At 35.2% G+C, this 17580-nt stretch overlaps 1 protein-coding gene across 1 annotated transcript in view; it reads right to left on the bottom strand.

Moving 5' to 3' along the window:
* Positions 1–636: 636 nt before the first annotated feature.
* The window catches only part of LOC129279321 (G-protein coupled receptor GRL101-like), a 33949-nt gene continuing 17005 nt past the window's right edge, over positions 637–17580 (bottom strand). Inside the window, exons 6-14 of the mRNA XM_054915410.2 lie at positions 12500–12574; positions 11610–11681; positions 10730–10801; positions 8314–8385; positions 7547–7618; positions 5794–5865; positions 5335–5406; positions 4425–4496; positions 637–3647 (exon numbers count right to left, since the gene is read on the bottom strand). Of these exons, the coding sequence (XP_054771385.2) occupies positions 2510–3647; positions 4425–4496; positions 5335–5406; positions 5794–5865; positions 7547–7618; positions 8314–8385; positions 10730–10801; positions 11610–11681; positions 12500–12574 (1717 nt within the window). The 3' untranslated portion in view covers positions 637–2509. The remainder of the gene's footprint in view (positions 3648–4424; positions 4497–5334; positions 5407–5793; positions 5866–7546; positions 7619–8313; positions 8386–10729; positions 10802–11609; positions 11682–12499; positions 12575–17580) is intronic.

Raw genomic sequence — 17580 nt, 5'->3', positions numbered from 1 at the left:
TCATGTTTAAATCCGTACATTGTCTTGGCCCACCATACCTTAGCGATATATTTATTTCCCGTAAATCTATATACAAAACACGGTCTGGAAATGACCAACTGGCCTTGAACTGCCCCAAAACTTAATATGGCATAAGACATTTCTTGTTTCAAGGCGGAAAGCTATGGAACAAATTAGTATCGTACATCCCTCCTGAAACCTCTCTTACTACATTCAATATAAAGCTTTGGACCACATTAGCTCAACACTTATTATAATTTCCTCCTTACTGCATGCTCCCCCCCCCCCCCGACATCCCCTATCCCATTTTTTTTTTATTTGTATAAGTTGTAATTTGTAGTCGTAAGTTGTTTTGTATAGGATTGATTTATGTTTTCTTTTCTATAATTATGTATTTGTTTGTATATTGTATGTTTGTATTTTCTAAACGTGTACACTGGACCCCTCAGAAGAACAGCCTGTGGCTGAAGAGGGTCATCCAACCAACGAGTGAAGAATAAATAAATAAATAAATAAATAAATAAATAAATAAAATAAATGATTACCTCTATCATTAATGGTTGTCCGTGTCAGGCTGTATCTATATATGTACTCATCCTAATTGAAACAGTCGTGCATGATTACGAGTTTATCCATGGTCTAGGCTCGCTTTGTTTTTCTTTTAAACATTTCCAAACAATTTTCATTTGCAGAAAGTAAAATTAATCGACTCAGTTCGTCAACAGATGACGTCTATTGACACTCATTAATATGAACCTTTGATGAACCAGCCGGAAAGGTGAGCTTGCTTTAAACTAGGGATAGAATTGGAAATTGGGGAATGGGGTGCTTGATTGGTAAAAGAACAGTTAGGAAGCATTGGAAAATCTACATTACTGTACATTACTTGAAACGTAAATTCAGAAATTATTAGAGAGAGACGCGAGTAGTTGAAGCTATTTATTTTTCCATTAGCTTACCCGGTCATTCTAGAGCGGGTTTAGCTTCCCACCGCTGCTACCATACTTTTAAGTGTCTCTCTCTCCATCTCCTGACCCTCATTCCATTTGGAGCATTTGAGTCTGGCTTGCTTCAATTAAAGTTGGAAACAGGAAAAAAATAGAGCGTGCTGTTTTATTCTAAGGGCATTGCTTTAATGATCTATATACCTGAAATCTGAAAAGGGGTATTTGGGGGCTTTTATTCGAGATTGGAAATTAAAAAAAAATGGTTTCTGCCGCAATATTCTGCAAAAGAATATATATATATTGTGGTGAAGCCAAAGAAAAACCGTAAAAATATGGGTGTTTGGGGCCAATTTTGATTAGTACGCGTCTTTGCAACTGTACTAATGGCGGAAAATGATCGTAAAACACGGCTAAATCGAATCCAAATACTGTTTTCCAAAACGTTAGGCCTATGTCCACATCCGTGGGCAGAGTGACGACACCAGGGGTAGTGGTCGTTTCATATCGGTTCAAGATCTTGCTTAAATAGCCAATTGGTGGATTGGAGTACTGAATATAGTAATGGTGATCACTGAAAGGATATCTCTTTTGATCATAATCTATACTGTTATTATGATATCGAGTAATCTATGTGAACAATATCCTATCGTGCCTATGCTATTTTGCACTAGTATAAGGCCCAATATAAAACCTAACAAATTATGACCCGTTTTCAGGACTCAACTTTTCTTTCACAGTTGTTCAAAAGAATTAAACTTTAAGAAAACCCCACCGTTTACAACAAAAGGGCGAAAGGAAAATGGTGGACACAGAAGCACACAAATATTCTTCTTATAGTTTAAGCGTTATTCAAGAATATCACTATCTATCTAACCACTGAAACAAAGATACTACTTTAATACATGTCACAACGGTAATATTGCATTGATTGCAGCCGGAATGTTAAACGCATTTTTTATTTAAGCATACTTACAAAATACATCCTCATCACAAAGGATGTGTACAGGGTTTTCACATATTTATCACACTCACAAGATTATCGGAAAATAGCATTAAGATATGACATATTAAAGCTTTTCGCAAACGAGTTTGAGTGCAGGGCAAAACGCTTGAATGTGTCCGTTTTTAAAGCCGTTTTCCAATCTTGCAGAACCAAACACTTATTCATTCATCATAATTATTCAGATCTCATTCGTAATGACTGCCACAGTCTTCGTCTCACACAATACATCCAATATGTAGCTAAGATATGCCGTCGTTTCTATGCAGTTTTGTCTTAGTAAGATCACACATATCAATCGTCATAACAAACCAAAGTATTAACGTATTTACACAAACTAAAAATTTGTCACTTTTAAAAACAGGCGACAAGGAGTAGGCCAAAGTTTGTCATTATCAATTAAAATAATTGGTTAAAAATGCACAACCACATGCAGAATGATTAAGAAAACATGCAACAAAATGAAACCATTGAGCGAACACTGTCTTATTTCATATCAGAAAGTATTAGGAATTTACGACTACTCTCTGAATTTTGCTTCAGAGACGATGATATTACAACTTTACATTCTTGATTCGTATTCGCCTTTTCTACTCGAAGCCATTGTACTACTTGTCATCATTGATTTCTGACTCACGTTAGCTCTCCTCCGCTTCTGGCCAATAAACTCTGTAAATGTGTAGAGATATGGATTGAGGGTGGCGTTGATGGGTAAGATGAACACTGCCGACCATGCGTAGAGGGAGACTGGAAGCTCCACCAGTCTTGCTTGGGAGAGGATACCCATGATGATGACTGGCATCCAACACAAGAAATCAGTGCCGACTATGAGAGCCATCTTCATGGCGATCCTCACCTCCTGGGGAGATCCAGTGCTTCGTTCCTTGCCGATATCGTTTGCAGACCGCTTCACCTGGATGAAGATTACGATGTAACAGACGAGGATGAACAAAAAACAGGCGAGGTTGATTCCTAAGAATAGTACGATAGAATAAATCCAAGATGGCTGAAGGCTCCCATCATTGTTGGGCGTAAAGACTGGGATAGCTAGGGTGTAATCGTAGACGAGAATTCCCGTTCCTGTTGAATCCACGCTCAGGGGCAGACCGATACAAACGTCAGACAATCCGTAGAACCCTGGCACGAAAGAGCCGATGACGACGGGCCCCAGACTCAGTATGGTTGTTATAACCCACGTGATGACGACACAAACGCGCGCTGATTGGCTTTGGAGTTTAAATTTGCTGAACGGGAACACTACACTCAGGAAACGATCAACGGTGATGATGGTCAGAAAGAACACAGAACTTTCACTTGATAAGATGGCGATGACACCTGCGAATCTACAGAGTCCGGAGCTTCTCCAGTGTGGCGCGTCAAGGAAGTAATACTCTCCATAGTAGAGATCAGCTGATGCGATGATGATCATGAAGATACCCATGATCCAATCAGCGATGGCTAGATTCGAGATGAAGAATACCTGTTCGCGGTTTCTCGTGTTCGTTGCTCGCTTATTACGACATCGCAAGATGATTACCATGGTGTTGCCGAAGAGGGCGCCCAATCCTAGGACCCACATGGCGACTCGAAGGACAGTATTAGGCATGAGTCTGGTGCAGGAATCTAGAGAGGACATCTGTGCTACAGAGCAGACATCGCTATTATCAAAGAGGCAGCACAGACGATAGTCATCAGTGGATCTAAAGAATTGATTATAAGAAATACCACTTGTTACCTATGCTCTTTAAATTTTAAATCTATATCAGATGTTAATTTGTTTTCATTACTACAACCGGTAGGTGTTTCATAAAGCTCGAGTCAAGTTATGCAAGACTTTACGCACGACTGGTGACTTTTCTTGGGCCAAACTATTACTATGTAGCTCACGTAGCACCTAAGACCCAATCGTGCTAAAAGTTGTGCGTAACTTTACAAACCGCTTTATGAAACACCTCCCAGTTCACGTTTGGGCAGAGGTTCTGGCTAAAGGATCTAAGTGTTTGTGAGGTCACTTCTGATCAATGTTCCTCAATGTTCTTTTATTTAGCAAAGACTGAAGACAAAGTGGCGCTATCGAAATCAGTACGGATGGCAACGCAGACGGAAGGTTCAAACAAAAATCGATTTGCGCATGGTCCAACCTAATTTCTTCCGATTAAGCACGCGCAGATCTTTTTTTTTGTCTGAACCTTCCGCCGTATCTTAGTAATAGCGAAGTCACATTTCCCCTACGGCGGCCGCACAAATAAAAATGAATAAAACGGCTGTCTTCGACTCGCCGTGCGACCGCCGTGGGGGAATGTGACTGCAGCATAAGTGAAGGTTAATCTTTCATGAAATGGTAAAGTCCTATAACACATGCATGAATATGTTATGAATAGAGTGATGGTTTTAAGTACTGTACTTATTAATCATAATGGGCACTGCATTAACAAGTTGCGATCAATAATTGAAACGAACGCGAAGTCATATCTTACAGATATTGGAGATTCTCGATCCCTCTGAACATGTCAGGATCCAGGTGGTTTAGTTGAACTTCCACGAGTAGTCTTGCAAATAAAACAAGATAAATAATTCAAGATGAATATTGCAAATTATTGTTTTGTGTACGAAAAAAACATATCTTCTGTTTCACTTTTACTAGGAAAACTACCTTTTCGTTGGCGGCTGTGTGCTATACCATTTATGCCTATTACAACATGAAATTATGGCTTCAGCAAACAACAGACTGTATTTAAGCTCCACACAGATTTATTCATCAGCAATTTGGGTGCGTTTCCTTCAAACATTCATCAATCATAACTTCTAGTATTACAAGGAATATAACTTTGAGATAAGCCTATAAACTTTTGCTTGTTTATTCACATTGAATCGGAGGATTGTGAAGTGTTATTATTGTTACTGTTGTTTTTTTGGCATCATCTGTGCCTGGGAGGCGAAAAGCGAACTGAATCACTATGACCCGCACGTCTCTCCTCCCGATATGACTGATTGGGCGATTGCAGGTCGACCACTAAACCGGGGTTTCCCCGGTGGGTGAGTGGGTTCTTAACGTGCAAAGGTTGTGACTCTCCTCTACTCGGAGCCTCCACTTAACGTCCTATCCGAGGGTATTTTCAACTGTAACTGTAACATAGCCTGCATCTATGGAACAGGAGAGACGTTTACACACAACGCACTGGCTTCAGTCATCCGCCCGGGGTGGACTCGAACCCACAATCTTTGGTTCGACAGGCAGACGCTTTACCGACTGAGCCAACTTCGTTCTGTGACCCTGCTTTCTCTCTATATTCCTTATGAGATGAACATCAATCTTGCTTTAATAAAATGCGTTAAAGTAAATACCAACCTTACTTCTGTATTCAGCATATCTCTTTGTAAACTTACAAGTATTTGATTTGTGTCGTGTTGTCAAATGTACCAGGCTTTATGTACGACAGCGGATTACGTCTAAATGATCTGAAAACAAATACAAAAAATATGATAATGACCATAATGACACTGCTTTGAAGGGCAATATGCATGGGGTTTGAGGAAGGTACGATCATTGCTCGTCATAAATCATAAATCTAGATTATAAACAAGAAACGCTGGTCATAAAATTAATTAAAGGAAAATTATACCATAGCGCGTAACATTTAGATCAACATATTACTACAGCCTATATAATCCGATACTCAGCACATAATATATACCCCTGCTTTAGATCCGGTAATGCATTCAAGAGGCTACCATATAACTAATTCTGGGTTGAGTAAAGCACAATTCTGATTATCTCTTCCTTAAAATTTTTATTGTGCGATGGAACATAACCAAGTCAAAACAATGATGAGGGTATGAACTTACATCCATTCCACACTTGATAGTCCATCAAGCATTCCTTTATGGAGCTCGTTGATCTTGTTATCTGTAAAAGATCTGCAAATTAAAACAAATTTTGTGAAAGGAATTGGTTAACATTGATTTGACTTTTACAAATCTGAACTGCTCGATCCCATCTGTCACCTGTGTGTGTGATATGTTATAAAAATGAAGCCTTTAATAAATTGCATCAGAAAATCATTATTCGATGCTCCCAAAGTTTTTTTTTAATAAAGTGAGCGAAACATCACCCAAGTTTTCATTATAATAATATTACATCAATCTCCATTTGACATTAATTGATTTTTTTTCAGTCACAGTCTCACAGATATCTTGAAAGTGTCTATACAAATTTGTTTTTTATCATATAAGAACAATATTTAAAAAAAAATCACATCAAAGTTCGGATAATTTAAATCGTAAGACCTTTTGTAAAATGTCTCTTCTGTAGCTACTTTAACTGGAAAATATACATAAGTGCTATTTGATAGATGAGTGCCTATTATTTTCAAGTATTGTTAAACTGAATGAGATAAATAAAACTACACTTAACGTTTAAAGCTGCTTATGTTTGCAGGATACAGCAAAACTGATGGCGTAGATTGTACAAAGACACCAATCGTTTTACTCCGATTATGAATGTTGGTGTTGGTGTTGACCTGCAACACCTATACTACAACACCTTTGGCTGTTACTTTTACACTCATTGGCGTGATGTTCAATCTCTACATCCGATTTAATTTTAACACCTAAGAATATCATCCTCTTATGACACCAATGGGTGTCATTACAACACCTTTGGCTGTTATTTTTACACTCTTTGGCATGATTTCGATGGTGTAATGTTATCACCTCAGGATATGATCCTCTTATGACACAAATGGGTGTCATTATACAACACCTTTGGTTATTACTTTTACACTCTTTGGCATGATTTATAGGGTGTTAGAATGTCTAATCCGGCTGCATCCACACCTGTGATCCCCAATGGGACATCAGCTGGTATCAGATTTAACACCCTAATATTCACACTGTATAATATTCTTATCAAGATACCACAATGATCGCAAAATGCGGTTTAATATTTCCTATTTAGTCTCAAAATTAGGTGTATTATACACATACCTAAAAACAAGATTTTTGTAACTTTTTGCACAACTTACATTTTTTACTGAAAATTTTCACAAAATTCAACAAAAGTATGCAAGAAATCCTTCGATTCCACTTTTAAAGGGGCAAAATCGGCCCAATGACAAGCTCGGTCGCTTCGCTCCCTCGTTTTTTTAAAGTTTTTTTCGAAAAAGTTTACGCGTGCTGCCCTCCCCCCCCCCCCGCAAAAAAATCTGCGTACAGCCATGATTAGCTTATCTAATTTGATGGTAGGGGCAAAAATCTAATAATTACGATTGTTGAATTAATAGTACGAATGTGCAACACTGCAACATCAGCGCGCAAATGGTTAAAGATGACTTTTGCCACTTTTCTTGATAAAATGATATCTTCTAATTTAGATCTTCAGACGTTCATTCAAGATCGATGTGCTACAAGTGACACTTTAAGCTCTGTGGAGTTCCATGGGATATTTAATGAGAGATGTAAAGATCGAAGAAAAAAGTTACATATTAGAGTTTTATGTAAGTAATTAAGGGCATGGCATTCTTCCATTGTCTAACGGCTGATAATTAGGGATATCTTAAATTACATTTTATGAAATATTACGAGGGTTCAAAAGACTTACATTCCGGTAATCTTGTCGAGACCTCTAAAAGCTCCTGTCTCAATCATGCTTATGCAGTTATTCCGAAGTAACCTATTGTGGATTGTGTGACAGAAGATCGATAAAATGTCACTTGATTAAAAATATTCATAGTAATTAATAGGAAGGAGCTTATGAAATTGTGACCTGAGAGAAATTATGTGGACATGAGGGAGAGAGAGAGAGAGAGAGAGGGGATGGAAACGGGAATGGGTGAGATCAGACACATCACACTTAAGGCAAAAGGTTTATCTGTGTGTTTATCTTCCTTTTAATGTTCTATCAATTATTATTATTACAGACCAATTTTGGGTACATGTAGCTTGGTCGGGGAGGGAGACCCTCGGGTCACAGTTATCAAGTTAGCTTTTCCCATACCCAGGCAGCTAAGCTACATGTACCCATCTACGGCTCTGCTTTTATTCATATTTTGTTGAAATTTTATTGTATATTGTAATTGCCGAATTGATAATAAATAAATAAATAAATAAAGGAAAAAAAATATTGTTCTTCGTTATTATTGTACAATTATGAAATAAAATGGCCATGCAAATGACTTATTTTCAAGACGAGTATACAATATTAATAACAGCCTGGAAGCCAGAGATTGTAGCAAAAGTTTGTTTTTAATTCGGATCTGTTGACGTTTCAGAGGATCTTGAAAGGTCATTGAAAACAAGTTTAAATGGTACATGTATATATAATTATTTATTTTAAATAATAATCCGATCGGAAGGGGGTATACTCACAGGTCCGTGATGTTTCCAAGATCTTGAAATGTTCCCGATTCAATCGATTCTATATCATTGTGACCAAGATCTCTGTGAAATAAAACAATTTATTATCACACATCAAACGTATTTCAACTCAATCGAATTCTGTTCTATTCTATTAATGAACGAAAATAAAAAGCATTAAACGTAACATAGTGATCATAATCATATATTACAAACTACCTTGAACAAACAAATCGCACAAAATGTTACGTGCAAAGTGAAATTACGTTTCAGTCTTTTGACGACAGGATTGCTTGGTGACTGTATGGTCCTTGTCGCCCAGAATCGACACCAATGGCGAACTCTTTGAGGATCAATGTCTACATGTGGATGGAACAACTAGGTTTTAAGGATGTTGTGGAACCACTCAGCTGGCGGATCCAGAGGGGGCACAGCCGACCCGTGCCCCCCTTTTGAGTGGCACAATTAATTTTTTTACGTAAAAATGCCGTTGAAACACAAGTATGCCTTTTTTTTCTTCTTTTTTTGTTGTTGCTTGTCAAATGTTTTCGTGGACGAAATTTCCTTCATTTTTGGTTGAAAACTTTTTTCTTTGTTTGTAATTTTTTTTCCTCGGGAAAATGTGACCCCCCCCCCCCTCCTTTGGTCTTGGGAATTATATATTGATTAAATAATTGGCCTAAACCCTCCCCGAAATACTAATGAATAACTAAATAAACGAATGTTTGCAAGCAAGACAATGCCATACTAAATAAGCGAATAACGTTGTTTAAATGCCATAAATTATGTTGGCTATAAGAGATGGTAAGACTGCATAGAAGAGAGAAGCTGATCCATCGGAGAACTATGAGATGGTCAATTTACAGAAAAGCAAAAGAAAAAATATGAAATTTATCTCAGCGTATGCGGTCTCATTTCTTTCTTTTTTTTTTACATTTCGGACGAAAGGTTTAGAAAATATGAACATTTGTTTGATTTAAATTTGTGGAAAATTTTCAAATTTATTATAGGCCTATTGATTTCATGAAAACAAGAACTCATTGAATAAATCCCTTATAGGGTAAACGAATATGTCCTGTTGAATAAGGCTCCATCTTTTATATTATTGTTATTCAAACTAAGGATTGATTGTAATCATTTCTTTATTTCAAAGAAAAGCAGCGTACAAATGAACAAAGTGAAACAATGAAAGAGTAACAAGCGAAACCAAGTCCATGAACCTATACTGGTTCAAGGCAGGTTGAAATGTACGTAAAAAGTAAATTACAAAGACATAAGATGTTGATTGCGAACAAAAAGCAATCATATAATAAAACTGAGTAGGTGAATTTGCATTGACATTTAAAATAATTGCAAAAAAAAAGTGCAAACAGAAAGTACATCAATATAACATGTATAATGTGCCATATAACTATGAAACAAAAATGAAAACATCAATGCAGAGATTAATTAATTGATAGAAATTGAAACAAAGAATAAATAGGCAAAACAGTATAGATGTATTTCCATGAAATAAAAGAGACTTGCGTACGAAAATATAGTGAAAAGAATGAATAAGAATGAAATCCAAAGCAATCTAAGTCAGCACTGTTTCAAGAAGATTATTGTGCTTATCAGCAAATCAAAAGAAATGTTTCTCTGGAATTGACAGTAATGAAATGAAAAATCGGTTATCACGATTTCAAAGGACTGATGCACTTTTATACACAGCTAAAACTGTGGTGTTAACCGGTGTGCATAGGGGACCACACCAGTTATTTTACACCGGTGCTAAATAACAGTGTAAGTTTAACATCTAGAGGTGTTATACAACACATTTGGTTGTTACATTTACACTCTGGTGTTATGTTCACTCTAGGGTGAAATTTTAATACCTCAAGGTGTGGTCCTCTATTAACACCAACTGGTGTCATTTTAACACCACAGTTTTTACAGTGTACAGTTATACTTTGCATTCGATATGGCCATGCTGGTGTCATGGCTTTGGTTATTTTAGTGAGCTATATCGGATCAATAATATGAATACAAATATTGCAGAAGATGTCGCTTTTGGCATCGTACATGCAGGATCGTCATATAATTTTCTACAAATATGTAACATCGAAAGAAGTATACACAAACAAACCAAAAGAAAAAAATATAAAATATGAAAAAGAAAATAAATAAATAAATAAATAAATGAAAAATACATGAACAGAGTAAGAATACATGAATATAGTAAAATATGAATAAATTTAATAAATAAAAATTAAGAATACATGAATGAATTAAGAATAAATGAATAGAGTAAGAATATGTCAATACATAAATAAACATAGGATAAATGAATGAAATTAAGGATACATGAATAAGTCAAGAATATATCAATAAACCAAGAATTAAAAAAAAAAAAATAAAGAATGAATGAATGAATACACAGAATACTTACAACCAAGCAAGATTTTTCAAGTTGCTAAAATAATTTCTGTGAACCACAGTGATCTCATTTCTGTCTAGATATCTGTATTCAATAATACAAGTGAAATTCCAGACAAAAAAAGTTGATGTCGTGCGTCGTGAGAACGCTGTTTTGAGTCCGTCACTCTAATAAAAAGTTGTTTGAACTATCTTTTAAAAGTTTAAACTTGTTTGAAACTTTAAATGATTTCTATAAAATTTTAAAAATATTTGTTAGAGTGACAGGCTTATACAAATGCCAAAATTTGTATCATATATATATATATATATATATATATATGTATGTATACACTGTATTACACTTGCTGGTAAAAGAGGTAAACTATTCTGAGCCCGCATAAAGCAATGAAATCACTGTAATAAAATGTTATCTATAGAAAAGGAAAATATCAAAGACATTTCATGCAATATTGATTTAACTATGAATTTGAAACTGTAATCTAAATGAAAAAGATCGCAAGAATTAAAGAAGAAAGGGTTGAACTTCAAAAGAAAATGTAATCATTAAAATCTACATAGCACTGTACTCTATAGCGACTATTGCACCAACTGATCTGTCTGCACAGATATTCAAATTAAAGAGAGAATTTTTTCACAGAAATCATGCTAAAATAAATCGAATATATATTGAAAGAAAAATCACCAACCAATAAAGGCAATTTGTAAAATCAATATTCTACAAATATTAATACTTTTAAAAGAAATCATGGTAACTGACTTTCCAACTCACAATCGTCGTATATGCTTTTGATAAAAGTGACTTTGATTCTAACCGAACTGAAATTATTTGGAAAATCAATATTCAAATGTAAATAAATATAATATAATCCATTCAGGTTAAACCAACTCACAATCGTTGTAACTTCGGTAGACCAATGAATGATCCATCTTCAATAGATCTCATGTCATTTCTCCTGAGATACCTGAAATTTTAGGGGGACAGAAATAAAATTATATTAAATCACTCGAAAGAACTATACATCAAATGTAGTTGTTTCCAGTGATTTTATTTTATTTATTATATAAACAGATTGTTGCCATTCAAATTTTTTGAATGGTAACAATCTGTGTATATAATTACACATCTGCCATGTCTGCAGTAAACTGAAATTTTGATTTCAGTCTGTTCCTGTATGTGTTATTATATGGATCCGAGTTTGTGCTCGGGGATGTAATAACTATTGAGAACTTTGTAGGTTGAAACCGTTGAATATTATTAAAGGTTGAAACTGTATTTTCCGTCAAATACTCACAAGGAAGTGTAGATTCAGTACTAAAAACAAAGATGGACTAACCAGACCTTTCTCACGTTGGTGCTTCATAATAGAGATGTTATTCCACTTAGAATCAGGTCCTATTTTCTAAGACATTCGAAATCAATGCTAATGGAAATCCTTGCGTTTGTAATCATTTAACTATTCCTTCTACCTTTTACATTCATTTACCGCATGAACATGACTTGTGAGTGTCCGGGTAAAAAAAGGGTGCACATTCTAATCAATATATAAATGAATATAATACTATAAAAAATGAATTATTCTGAAAGGTCTTTTTATTTTATTGTTATCGATGTCTTCTGTATTATAGCAAAGATTTTCTGCAAGGAGTTGATGTTATACCACGTACCAGTGGTGTTACTCACTATTAATTGTACAATAATATTTTAGGTGGTGATTCAATTATGAGGGGCAATTAATAAAACCGATTTTTAGGATATTTAGGCCATATTGTTCTCACTCACAAGTATTGAAGTCTATGCAAGCCTTGGTCAAACGTTCCCCTTTCCAAAGAGGTAATGTTATTCTCGGAGAGATCCCTGAAAGGAAGAAAGAAAGACATAAAATGTTTGAAGGTTTTTTAAACAAAAAATACTAGAAATTGAACATTGTTATCTGAACTTTAAAACTACTAGCACAAGATTTATACGGGTAGGGGCATATTGAGCCCCCCCCCCCCCCAGATAGAATGTCGATGACCCTTTTTTTCGTCAGAAATTTTTTTTTTCTGACGACAAGTTCCAAGTACGTCACTGGAAATTCATATCTAAAAAACAAACAGGCGTAATCTATACAATACACAGCTTTGCACCCGAAAAAATTCAAAAGTGCCTAAATATTATGAACCGTTTTATAAATAATGACTTGTTATTGTTTTTATAAGAGTCAGTTGAAAGTGGCGACACTCAGGAGAGCAGCCAACAGTGCCGAGATATTTTTTCTCTCAAAACAGTTTAAATTGAACAACCTTTACACATTTTAGAAAGCCTGGTTTGAACTGTTTTATTATTCTTTAACATTTCAAACAATTATTTTCACATTTTAGAGAGCAATGTTAGATTTTCAAACAATTAACGTAAGAAGTTGCATTTTACTGTTTTATTTTGTTTTAATGATTTAATGTTCATTTCCTGTTCAAATGAAGAATAAAAAGGAAGTCAGGTTTATATATAATGCAAACCAATTTACAGGTTAAAAAAAAAAGACGGCATGCCGTTTTATTCAATCCAAGTTTCGTTACAGTGCAACAACAACGATGATAGTATAATTGTGATAAAATATCATTAATGAAATGGGGATTGCGATAAAAGACACAAAACTCTTCCCCTATAAAATAAGTGAGACTCAACTGACGCAACAAAATCTAATCTGGGTCCCGTAACACAAAGATTAGCGATTGATCGTACGCTTGATCTTTACGATTGATTGTACATTGTAGTTTATGGAATTAATCGTAGAAAAATTTTCTACGATCATTGCTAAACTTTGTGTTACGGGCCCCTGGTCTCTAAATCACATTCCTCTCAGAGTGAGACGATGGACCAGTCGTATTGGAGTGGCATTTACATATTTTAAGAGTGCATTATAGCTCCAATCTGGAGCGAAAATGTCTAAAAATATACACTTTTCACTCCAGAAGGAGCTGCAATGCACTCTCAAACGATGTAATTCCCACTCCAAGATGACTGGCGATCCCTCATCTCGCTCTGAGAGGAGTTTGATTAGATTAGCTCTTCTGCATTTAGAGTGTAAATAAAAGAAATAACACACATAAGTTTGTCCTTTGACATTCTTATGCGTGATATGAAACACAATGACACACCTATGTGCATCACAATACAACTTACAAATACAAATTACACATCACAAATTTTTAAAATGCCATAAAGACAAATAAATTGATTCACTTGATTCATAATTTGACTCGCATGACTCAAAAGGAGGGTCACCTGGGGGACAAATCATAACTCACATAATTGAGTCACTTGGCAGGTGGGTGGTGATGGTCATAATTATAAGCCACAAAACTATTATTGCAAAATAAAACAATTCATTCATACCAATTTTGACCTTTTGTCTACTTCAAAAGCATTCACAACCGTACGATCTTAGATTTCAATAATCTCTCATTGTAAAAAAAAATGTGTCTGTCCCCGTTTTCAATATACAAGGTATTGAAATTAAAAACCCGCAAGGCTATTGAAAAAAGCAAGGCTAATAACCTATGCACCAGACCGTTTCTTTTGTCCTGTAATTATTGCATTCATCAGCTTTCTTCGCTACATGTCAATTATCTTTAATCATTCCTATCGTATACAATACAAATTATAATTTTAAAGGTCATCAATGAATACAGACAAATTGTAAACTGTTATACACATCGCGCTGATCGGGGGGTGATCATGTGCCCCCTCCATTTACATGAATTTCAAATTTTGCCCTATATGAGGTGCCTTATATAATCGATAATCCAACCCCCTTTCTCTTTTTTTATCTTTCTTATGATTGCTTGTCAGGTTTGGGGACAATATGTATTTCTGTATTCTCTGGTACAAAATAGGCCTACTTGATAAAATCATGATAAAACACACGAATCATGCATGTTTTAAGCTAACATTTTTTTAATCCTTGATATCTGCCCCCCTTCTTTAAAATCCTTGACCCACCCAAGGTTACACAAGATTTTGTTTGTGTGTCTGTTTTAGAAAATTGGTATTCATCTGCCCTCTATCTCTCTCTTTCTCTTTTCACACGTCATTAGGCCAGTAATCAAAATCAGAGCGTACATAATAGGTATCACTTTGCGCTTTATTTGTTGATTTTCGTTATCCAAGGGGACCATTCAACTATATCACCGCATATACACGCCCAAATATAATGAAAATGTGGAAATTATTGAATTCAGAAATGCACTCTTTATAGGAGTAAACAACGTACTGGTAAATATATGTTCCACCATAATTAATGATTAAACTCAACCAAAATAGATCCTAACCAACAATATACTTTCAACTATTAATCTTTTGTCAGCCGTGTATTTAACGACAGATTATCAAATCTAAACGGTTAAACTGAATGCTAAATGCTAACCCCGATATTTAACCAATCCTTTAAAATTGTAGTTTATTTAGCATCCCAACTTAGGGCACTATAAGAAAAACAAACAGTATTTTCCATTCCTTCTTGAAATTAAAACGAAGTAAAAAGTTATTCTAAAATTTGAAAATAATATAAAGATTTCATTGATTACACAATAATCCTGAATCTTTATGACGAATACCATATAACAACTTTTTTGCCGACAGCAAATCTAATTTTGGAAAAAAAAGTTATTTTATAAGACGCCTTTCTCTAATCACTGAATTTAAGATTATTTAAGAAAATGAACGGGTGTTAGCTATTAAAAAAGAAACAAGAACATTAAATGCTTAAAGTTTTTAGTCAAGATCTGTATATATTCTGCTTTGAAAAAAAAGGGCATAAGCAGACATTTTTCAACTCGTGAAGATTAGTTTAGAACTGAAGGCTTTAATGTTAATAATCATCACTGGAATAACCAGTACTATACCCTTGATGACATTTTCATTTTGCTCCAAAACATGTAGCATATTTACTTACATATTGCTTATTCTAACATAATCCTCTTAGAGTGCGTAGTATTTGAGCCAAAATGGAAAGGAAAAGGGAAAAATATTATACAGAATTGTTGAGATTATGTCAAAATCTATCACAAATTTATATTTTTATTTATTTTAAAAGGCTCAAAATTTTTGCTCGCTCGCGGTTCGTTTTTAGAACTTTTTAGCCAATTACGCTCCTGGTTGCAGCTGCGCCCATCTCTGACCACGACCTCATGTACTAGGAAGAACAGGCCTAAATCGTGAATGAAAATTATGGAAATCACAAAAAATGAACGGAATATCAAATTATCTGGGTTTATACCCCATTCACACACCTCATCTACCCATAAAACAAAAAACATACACTTACGGGTCTACTTAGATTTCATTGCAGAAATTTTGATCAAATTATTGTCAGGATCACGAGGCAAGCTATAGGTGAACACCTACTTAAAAAGTCGGTGCGAAAATTAGAGGGTAGCGAACGCGGTGTAAGCTATCAGTATGAAGTGGTAATATAACCTCGCTGGAAGAACACTTATTGGATACCAAATATCAATGCAACCTGTTCTAACTATAGGCCTATATAAAAGAGGTGATGTCTATAAAATATATATTAAAAAAACAGCGGTTGATCCCCAACGTTATGTGAATTTTTTCTTCGATGGATGTGTGTTGAAAGGGGGATGGGTAATCATTTTTTAACATCCTAAACGAGTTGGGCTCTTTAAAAAATACTCTCATGTAGTTTTTCAACGAACAATTACGAGAAATGAATCGAACTACTATGAATTTGATGTTTATCGTGTGTTACACTAAAATTTAAGGTTAATGGTGGAATCATCCTTATTTTTATTAGAAGATTATTTTATTGGAAATGTGACAGAGATGACATTTGCAATGCAATTTTTCTTGTGCCTCAACGGGCTACTCAACTTTTGGACCGAGGAAAAAAGTTATCTAGGTCGATTCAATAAAAGCTCAAAAACGTTAAACGGGGGAGGGTTGGTTCTATGTAGCGTCACCATCCATTAACTGCATTTCGACCGAGAATTATGCCCAACCATTGTTGATCTTGTTGATAAAAAAAAGATTGACCACTGTTTCGTATGTCCAGTACCAACATTAGTCTTTAAAATTCCTTTCTTGGTAGTGAATAAGTATTGCAACATCCCAAAATCGTTCTTAACTAATATTAATTAAAGCAATTTTTATTCTATCAATGTATTAACGCAGGGGCGGATCCAGGGTCTGTGCCCCCCCCCCCCCCCGGCCCGCTGGATCCGCCAGTGATTCGACGTTATTTTCACTTTACGATTGTAAATATGATAAAATCACTTTTAAACGGATGGCTTTTCCGGAGGATGTATAGGCGATAATCGTGCCCTTTATATTATTCCTATCCTTATTAAATTTCTGGTCAATGTGTAAAACTTGACCAAAGCCCATTTTAGGCCTATAACTTATTTCGATATTGATATATTTCTTAAAGCATGCACTTTTGCCCCGTGGTCAATTTGTATGATATTCAATATTTAATCGGTCTGGCTTCGAATAGAAACGCATTTCAGTGGTAATCACATTGTCCAACAGAATATAAAACACTGAACAAAGCGAGTATATTGACAACGCTTGTTCCGCTTATGAATGAATTAAGATAAATGGAAATTCCGTCGCTTTCATCACTTTGCATTAATCTAAGTGCGCCATATGGGCACTTGGTTGTCACTTTGACCGTTAATGCAACTATAATAATTTTATAAACAATTAATGCAATGCGGATGACCGGTGTATAACGTCATTCTATAAGTCAGGCGTAGTTTATTGTTGTGGATTGTGAACCCTTAAATGGAATTCACCATCATAATCCATTTGTTACTTTGCTGTATAAGCGAACCTTTTCATAATGAATTATTCGACGGAGG

This window comes from Lytechinus pictus, chromosome 16, assembly GCF_037042905.1.
Source record: "Lytechinus pictus isolate F3 Inbred chromosome 16, Lp3.0, whole genome shotgun sequence".
Taxonomy (NCBI): domain Eukaryota; kingdom Metazoa; phylum Echinodermata; class Echinoidea; order Temnopleuroida; family Toxopneustidae; genus Lytechinus; species Lytechinus pictus.
This window is presented reverse-complemented; position numbering and strand designations above follow the sequence as displayed.